General features: G+C 41.6%; 1 protein-coding gene across 1 annotated transcript; it reads right to left on the reverse strand.

Moving 5' to 3' along the window:
• Positions 1 to 4,618: 4,618 nt before the first annotated feature.
• Positions 4,619 to 8,981, reverse strand: tmem160 (transmembrane protein 160). The gene is made up of 4 exons (XM_079225108.1): positions 8,721 to 8,981; positions 8,500 to 8,524; positions 6,545 to 6,637; positions 4,619 to 5,847 (listed from the first exon to the last, which is right to left on the reverse strand). The coding sequence occupies exons 1-4, from the start codon at positions 8,922 to 8,924 to the stop codon at positions 5,507 to 5,509; spliced, it is 663 nt and encodes a 220-aa protein (XP_079081234.1). The 5' UTR covers positions 8,925 to 8,981; the 3' UTR covers positions 4,619 to 5,506.
• Between the last annotated feature and the right edge of the window lie 237 nt (positions 8,982 to 9,218).

A 9,218-nucleotide genomic window follows, 5' to 3' on the forward strand; every position in this document is an offset into this window, starting at 1 on the left:
AATGTTGGTTTCAATACAGTCAAATGCATTAGACATAAAATGGTGAAAATAATACAATAATGATCAACATTCTCAGAAATAACTTCCTAGCTTTCTAAACCTTGGGAATAAGGTCCTTCAAACTGATCTACGATGTTATCAACAAACACATAATTTGATCAAATCTGTTGAAAACCAAGTCTTCAAAATGAGGCCAAAAGCCAGACACCCTATATAAATTATTTATGTTTTGCTATAAAATTGAGATTATGGTCGACTGTCTGATTTGAGGTCTCAGTTTATGTGGGAAGAAAAAAAAGAAGAAAGATAATTTCTAATCGTTCAGATCCGACATGCACTACGCACCCATACTGTAGCTGTCACATGTGTGAGCGCACATATTCTCGGGTGTTTACTGGTATAACCTGTGTGTATGATGTATGCTTGTCCAAGTGTGTATGTTTTTTTTCTTTAATTAAATAGCTAACCCCTTGCCCATCACTGTGAATTTAACATTATCCTCCCATCTTTGTGAATATTCCACCCGATCATCAAATAAAATGAACAAATGTAAAAAGAAAACCAGTGATACAGATGACGATAACAATAAAATATTCCAGTAGAGGAGCACAACTCAAGGCTTTGTTGTTTCTTTCTTGCTTCTGCGCAGCACATAAACTCAGCAATCAAGACACATGAAATGACATATCAGTTAATTAAGGTTTCACGTGTGATTCAAATAGATCATGTGGCGTGGGACACATATTTTCAGGTAAATCAGGTTGTTCTACACCACATTTGCATACAATAGATTTGTTAGTCTTAATATCAGCTGCTAATGCGCATCTCATTCACAACACATCAATATCTCATTCTTTGATGGCATAAAACGGACACTTATGTACATTTCGCTACACGTGTAACACTAACATAAATTAGTACAACATACAGCCAAGAATAACAAACACATGAGACAAATCAGTGGTGGAATAAATATAAAAATGTCTTATGTCACTGCAAGTAGTTATGTGTCATCAACGAAGCAGATGTGCGATCCTTCATAAGATAAGATAAGATAAGATAATCCTTTATTAGTCCCTCAGTGGGGAAATTGCGGGATTACAGCAGCCTTGCATACAATAGAGACACATAGTAAATAAAGTAATATAATAAAATAACAATAAACAATAGTAAAACAGTAAGAATCCCTGGAATTGAAGAACTACGATCAACCACACAATACATAAAACAATAATATGGATCTTGTATTAATACAGTAGCATGTGGAGATGGTGAGAGCAACCCTGAATGAAAGCAGGACGTTGCTTCAGTGTCCTGAATTTTACAAAGATTCATCTGAAACGATCAAGAAAGCAGAAAGTACACAGAGAGCATTTCACTTATGAGAGACTATATGCAGGTACGCATCACTGTGTGTGTGTGTGTGTGTGTGTATGTGTGTGTACTTTGGTGGTTTGCTTGTGTGTCTGCGCGTGTGTGCATCTCCATGAATTTGCAAGTGTGTGTTGTCTGAAGCAGCCCCAGGGAGGGGCTCTGACATTGAAGACGGGTTAAATCCTGTTTTACATTCAAGTGGCAGGCCCTAGTTCATTAGAGTGAGGATCATTCCTCCTCAAGACCAAAGGAAGCGCATACTAAACAAGAGCAGTTGTTGGGGAGAAAATGGCAATCGTACGTGCAAAACCGTAAGTGTGTGCGTGTGTGTGCGCTGATGTGCTGGCACAGAGCTGCACAATAACCTCTGGTTGTGTCTCTATATCCTCTTTTCTGTGGAGTACAGTCTTTACAAAGAGAATTAAAGGCGTGGCTCGTATACGGTGCACTATTTGTGTCAATGTGCATGTGTGTCTGTGTGCACGATTCATGGCAGCTCTCCTGACGGTCTTCTACTCAGCCTGTCATTGAGTCACCCATATGCCCTCTCTGTCACGGACTTTGATGGCTTATCTTACCCCCTGAATTGGAGTCGCGCTCCCTGGGGAAATACCTGAGCACATGTAAATGCATCTGAAAGAGTAGAAATATGGGAAGGAATAATAGAGTCAGGCTTCCACCTGACATGGGCTTACTACACCTCCACAACTCTGTCTTTCCTCCATCCTTCCTCTGCTACCTTGACTATTTTTGCCAATGTTTCCAAACAAGCTCTCCTCCTTCTCCTCTCAGCCAGGAGAAGGCCAATCCATAGTTAATGCAGGTCTCAAGGCATATGCTTTGATCCATAGGTGTGGCATTTAACACCTGAGAGCAGATGAGTAATCTCGTCTCAAAGTAAGCAGAGGTTATGGCTCCTACTTCCAGGGCTGAGAGTGTGGATGTGCAGCTGAGGTGTAGAGATGTATGAGGTCCGACCTGGACTCGGAGATGTGGCTGCTGTTGTGCTTTCTGAGGCTCGGGGTCTGGGGTGGATGGTGTTTGTCAGTGAGGGCGCGTCTCCTGCCTCTGGGCGCCCTGCCCTTTAGACGCGCCAGGCCTCAGGAGCCTCCTGCATGCCAAACAGACCTGTGCAGTCAGATGCAGCCACGGAGGAGAGATGAGGAGAGGAGGGGAGGAGGGGAGGAGGAGAAGCGAACGTGAGGAGGAGTCCAGAAAGTAAGGACTCGAGGGCGAAAGGGTATAGGATCTGAGTGAGAGAGGAGAGGAGGGAGGAGGCAGGGTGCTGGTCACACTGCAGCAGCCATCTAGACACACCCTGCATGTGAAACACAGCTGCATTGGAACGCCCTGGGAATTGGCGAAGGGGAGGTGGGAGGAGAGGAGAGGGGGAGAGGAGGAGAGGAAGAGAGGAAGAGAGGTTGACTCTGAGGTGAGTCTCAACAGCAACGCTGTGTGTCGATGGCCGTGAGATATCACAGACCTTCGCCCTAACCCAGTCAGTGATGGTTATCATAGAAAAAGCTGCCTCATCACCAGCACTCCCCCCCCCCCCCCCCCCCACACACACACACACGCTGCTCAACTCACTTTGTATATATTCATACGTGCTTGCAGATGAGCAGCTTATTATACATACAACTTATGAAATATGGGTTTCAAGCAGAGGTCTTTATTTGTGCTGATAAATTGCTGCAAATGAAGGTGTTTGATTTGTTTATTTTAAAGATCTAAGAAAGAGACGTGTCCACATTTCGTCCACACCTTTTCAATGCTGCTCTTTTTAACTGCCTTTCTTTGCATTTTTTTTTCATATAAAGCTGATAGATGCACAATATTTCCAGTGCACCTGTACTCACCAGTACCTGTGAAAATGGCAAGAAATCCATTTTTTTCTAATTTACACCTCTTCGCTCAGCGGCCTCCCATTTCTCTTGATCATCTTTCATATGTTTCTACACTTTGATTGGAGCCAACTTGTGGTAATTCAATTGATTGGACATGGAATGATTGATGGAAAGGCCCACACGAGGTCAAAGAATCTGGTTGCAGAGCTCAGAGACAGGATTGTGTGGAGGCATAGATTATCTTGGGACGGGTACAAACACATTTCTGCTGCATAGAAGGTTTCCAAGAGCACAACAACATTCACCATTTTTAAATGCTAGAAGTTTGCAACAACCAGCACTCTTAGAGCTAGCTGCCTGGTGAAACTGAGCCAGCAGGGGTGAATGGCCTTGGGAAGAGTGTGACCAAGATGATGATCTGGTCTAATGAATCCAAGATGGAACTGTTTGGCGGCAAGCACCATGTCCGGAGGAAACCAAGCACCTCGTCCACCCATCCATCCGTGGGAGTGTTGAACTTGAACCCAATCGAACATCTCTGGAGAGACCTGAAAATGGCCGTCCACCAGCGGTCCTCATTCAAACCAACAGAGCTGGAGAGGATCTGCAGAGAAGAAAGACCTTAACTCTAGGTATGCAAAGCTGGAGGCTGTCATCACTGTCAAAGGTATTTCAACTGAGTTAAGAGTCTGAATACAATAAGAACATTTATCCTTTATATTTTCTTTATTTGCTAAACTTAAAATGTTAAATCTGGTTTTCTTTACGAGAAGGCTCCTAAATTGTTCATGAATGTTCTGTATTTCTGCACCTAATTCCCATCCATGTACAATGAACGCAGTCTGCTGTAAATGGACTTTATGATATAATAAGAGGTCAAGAAACCAACCAGTACAAGTAGCAACCAGGAATTCTACAAGGCCCCAAAGTTGTACGTGTCAGTTTGGTTTCATTTCATTAAACACAGTTATTCAGGAATATGCACGATCTAATTCAAACTTAAAATAATCAAGATCAGGTCATAATTCAGGTTTCACCTTAGTGGTGAATATTCCCTGACTAATTTGAATATATTTCAAATGACCAAAAACAATAGCCCATTTAAATAACTCCCAACTTTGTGGCCCTATCGCACTTTAACATGAAGCAATGTCTACTTGCAACGCTTGAGGTACATTCATACAGAATTTCATTTAGAAGAGCTAATATTAGACTTGTATTAGACTTGAAAATATAAATATTATTTTGAGAAGCAGGCCTGCGTCTTTCTCCTCCTGCTCATCCTCTCATAACCCTCAGATCTACCTGCTGAATCTTGACCCACAGGTGGAGAAGCACAAGTCCATTTAAATGTGAACGCAAATCATGAGACTCTGAAGTGTTGACCGTGTGTCAGCATTGATTTATTCTCGCTTTATTATTCTATGTACAGAAGAGAAACAAACTCTAGACCCAACAGTAACTATAGTGAACACCAGATGGTGGGAAAAGGTCAAATGTTTTATGGTTACATTTAGGTACTGTGTACATAGCCAAATATATGAAAAATACTTTTTGTTTAAAAAAAAAAAAGTCACTACAATAACAAAAAAAAAAGAATAAAAAAAACATACTTAACCTCTGTAAAAAATAATTAAAAAACCCATTGTAAGCCCTCATTGATAAAAAGACAAACCTGAAACATGCACATATATAACCATTCCTTCTAGATCTCAAACTATCTTGTTTTATTTCAAGACTTGTATAAAAGTTTCAAGTAGTGAGAGTAAATTATGTCGAACAAGATAAGACAAACGGAGTAATAATTGCAGGTGGTGTAAACTATAAACTTATATGAACAGATATGATGCCAGGGAATCTTTGCACCGACAATGCAAGGAACAAGTCGATACATTTTTCAGACAGATTGATAATGCAAGTGAAGCAGCATTGAATATATATGATTAAAAGAAATCTTACAAAAAATACTGATGTATTCACCAGAAGTGAATGTAATCCAACTACTAAAATGTCAGCATTTTCTGAGCAGTTTTCCAAAAGGTCTGAAAGTCTTTGTTCCCCTAAACAAATAATCTTTACATCAATATACCGGTGAACAATAAGTCTGTATCTTTATAAACTCACACAGCCAACATATGAATATGTAGGCTGCTTGCTTGCACGCGCACACACACACACACACACACACACACACACACACACACACACACACACACACACACACACACACACAATAAGGGAGTCCTGAATCAAAGCAACACACACACCATTTCCATCTCCGGTGTCTACTTGTTCGGCCCCTTGCTGTCATTGTCCTCCCTGCCGTGATGTCGGCTGTGGGAGCCACGGTACCCCCGGTGATCGCGCCTCTCGCGGCACTCCCGGCACTCCTCCTCATCGTCTCCCTCCTCATCGTCCTCCTCCCCGTCGTGGATGATCTCCACCTCCAGGCGGCCGATGTAGAGGGATACCGCACAGAGCCACAAGAGGGCGACGCTGCCCACCGCCGCGCTCTGGAGCAGCAGCGCTGGCACAGACAGCAGCATCATCCTCCGCACGGCGAAGAGGCTGCCGATGTACGAGGCGCCGCCGAACGACACGCACACACCGCCCAGGATGAAGAACGCTGTGGAAGAACACATCGGCATGGAACCATTGTAGGGATCCAATTCATTCACACTGTAATTCAATCTTTGATGGAGGAAGGTTCACTTTCTCTTAACTGAGAAAAAGTAAAAAGATACAGTAGAATTTCTCCTGGTTTTAAATAGAAGTACATATGTCTCTACTGGTGTGCCGATGAATGGCCTTTAACAATTGTAATACATGTAATGCTCATATTCAGACTTAAGTCATGTTAACCTCATGAATACATTTAGTAACATTGTTGGCTAATTTTGTTTTCATGGCTTTTCACACATTTCTTTGCCTCAAACTAAAAGACTATTGAATGATTTAAATTACCTTTAATCTGTTGGTTACAACTAGATATGAAGGATATCAGCTCTTTATTAACTTATGATGATTTTAGTCAATTGCAGAAATTCTTGTGAAATTATTCATTTGCGGAATCAAAAAATAAAATCTACTGCAAGGTTCTCTTGGAAATTGATTTTAGGATAAAAAAAGAGCTGAGGTATATTGGTGCAGATGCTATAGTTATATAAAATGCATTACCATTCATTGATTTTCAAGACTTTCTTTTTCTTAAATCCACTAGCTTTGAATAATTTAGCAGTAATATAAATCTAGAATCACAAGCTGCTGACGGTGTACTGATTTGCAGCTCTGCTGTACATAACACAGCGAGCTGGATCCGGTACCGTATCCTGCTTCTCGTCCCACTTCGCTCTGGACAAAGGCGATGACTCCGATCCCCGTCGCCAGCAGACCGTTCCTGAACCACGAGAGGAATCCTGCAAAAAAACAGTCAAAGCCAGAGATAAACAGCAGACACATTACGGCCAGAAGAGAAATCTGAACCGAGAGCCAGAATCAGTCTCACTGTTTCATGCTTATGATGATAGAAATACGGCCTCAGCTGCCTCGGTCTGTCAGAACCTTCTAGTAAACTGGATTATTCTAAGACTTGTAAAGATGCTAAACACAAAGCATATAGATAAGAAGCTGTGTCCCTATTTCATAATACAGTACATATATTATTTCTAAACAGGTTATGTGTGTTCACAATGGAAAAGCGACTACATTAAGAACACTCAAAGAGATCAGTACACAGACTCAAACGCCTAAAGGAGTATTTAGTATGCTGTTGATAGATAGATGATAGATGGATACTTTATTCATCCCCAGGGGGAAATTTGTTTTTGGCAGCAGCAAGCACGTTATATAGTAAACATAAAAGTATTAAGTATGAGAAATACTCAATACATATACACAATACAATAAAATAGCAGATCAGAACATATTAATTTAAGAAAATGTAATAACAAAGAAATTGCAAGTATATGGAGTGAATTAGAAGTATACAGTGAAAGCAGTGCTAGGGTTATTGATGATTCAATTGAGGGATCATCAATAACCCGAGCAATGTTTTCACTGTATATACTTCTAATTCACTGTATATGATTCCACAATGCACTGCAAATAGGAAATGGAGGAGCTCCTAACAGCTGCACAACATTGATGCAAACCGCAGATGTTGATATGAGAGACAGCTCTCGGATGATCTTAGGGGGAAAGTATGAAATGTTCAGAACAATCTTGCTTTCTCTTTGCCAAGTTTAATAAACAGCAGAGTTCCAAGGTTGAGCGAACATATTGCATCGTTGTATACGTTTAGTATAAAGTCGAAGAAGTGCAATTTGGAACAGAGCTAGATTTGTGCACATAAATGCAACCTGAGGTAAATGTTGCAGTTTTTATGAAAAAAATCTCAGGCAAAGATGGGATCTAAAGTGAGGATTGGGATACATTTCCCCTCTTAAGTTTCTTTTTCATGAACTACAGGCCTCATATAAAGTACATTTGATTCAGTCAGTCAAATAAAGGCCCTCCACTCTTATACAACTGCACTTTGAATAGACTCTATGAACATAAAAGAACAACAGCCTCTATTAGTTAAATGTTAATGTTGATGCTTAGTTTCTGTGTTCTACTCTGTTGTCTTTAATGTCTTTTTTTTATATTTCTCTTGTTTATTTGTATATAATTTGTATATGTACGACGAGAGCAACGTGTAACCGGAGTCAACTTCCATGTGTGTGTACACACACACGGCCAATAAAGCTGATTATATTGCATCCTTTAAAAGGCTAAAATACATTTTATGACTTTACATATACTTATTGGCATGACTTGCATTCTGCATTGATGCAGAATTGCATTGAATGTCTGTGCAACTTCTGTTTGTGTGTGTATGCACTGTGTATCTGAGCATGGATTTAAATGTGTATACCTTGTGATGATCTTTTTGCTTAAATATAAATGTTGTAAAGCACTTTAGTTTATTTTCAAAGTGCTCTATTTGACCTTGATCTCTTCACTTTGGCTGATAAGAGTCGCTGGGTGGAGTTATGCAGAGACATAAATGATGTCATAAATCTCAACGTACAAATGAAATGTAAATTGCTCCACCTTTAAGCTCAACCAAACCTGTCAGATAGGCAGCATACTGTAAAGCTTGAGCCCTTAAGGAGTTGCTTTGTCTGTCTAGTAGTCACACCTTCAAGGATGCATTTACAGTTACACGATCAGCGGTGATGAGCGAGGTTCAGGGTTTAATCCAGACACATTTCCAGCATGACTGTTGTCAGGTTACCTGTCTCGTGGGACTTTCTCAGCATCTGCGAAAATTGGAGAACAACAATATTAAAACTATAACCTCTTATTTAATCAGTTGCATTATAAGAAGCGTATATATTGTGGCTACATATTTGCAACAGGGAAGCGATACCGAAAGCAAAAGCAGCTGCGCTATCTCACAGTTTTAAACGCTCACTCCTCCATGAACAGAGCACCGTTAGGGTGACGTTTCCCTACCAAAGCGTCCGCCTTGTCGAGGTCTGTGAGCGGCGACTCCCCGCGGATCTTCCCCCACGGTCCCTGCTCCCCGAGCCGCATAGGAGCCGAGCCGTGCAGCCTCCTGAGCGGGGCCGCGGGGGGCCGCAGCAGCTTCACCGTCCGGACGAAGCGGGCCACGGCCGGCGGCAACTGCCTCCTCAAGAATACACTGAAGAAAGCCATCACATTACGTGTCCGCTAGATAGTTAAACGCAACGCGAGTTGAAAGCACAACACGACCTCGGCACGCACTCTGAACTCTCACACCGGTCAACGACGACGACACCCGGAAGAGTCTCGCGCGGAGCACGACGCCGGGAAAAGGTGCGCGGAATTGAGTCAGCGCCATCATGCGACTGAAGGTATATAATCATATCGGAGTCAAATACAAGTTGAGTTGTGGTTTAAGCACAGCGGATGTGTCTTTTAACAGAGCTGCCAACTTTTCAAAAAACCTTGGAGTGAGATTTTGTCGGG

This window comes from Taurulus bubalis, assembly GCF_910589615.1.
Source record: "Taurulus bubalis genome assembly, chromosome: 10".
Classification (NCBI taxonomy): Eukaryota; Metazoa; Chordata; class Actinopteri; order Perciformes; family Cottidae; genus Taurulus; species Taurulus bubalis.

What these genes read in the sequence shown, in the direction of transcription:
- tmem160 (XM_079225108.1), bottom strand. Translation starts at nt 8,924, where the DNA reads ATGGCTTTCTTCAGTGTATTCTTGAGGAGGCAGTTGCCGCCGGCCGTG. An exon ending in TCGACAAGGCGGACGCTTTG is followed by an intron (nt 8,525 to 8,720) that starts GTAGGGAAACGT and finishes CAATTTTCGCAG; the next exon opens with ATGCTGAGAAAGTCCCACGA. An exon ending in GAGAAAGTCCCACGAGACAG is followed by an intron (nt 6,638 to 8,499) that starts GTAACCTGACAA and finishes GTTTTTTTGCAG; the next exon opens with GATTCCTCTCGTGGTTCAGG.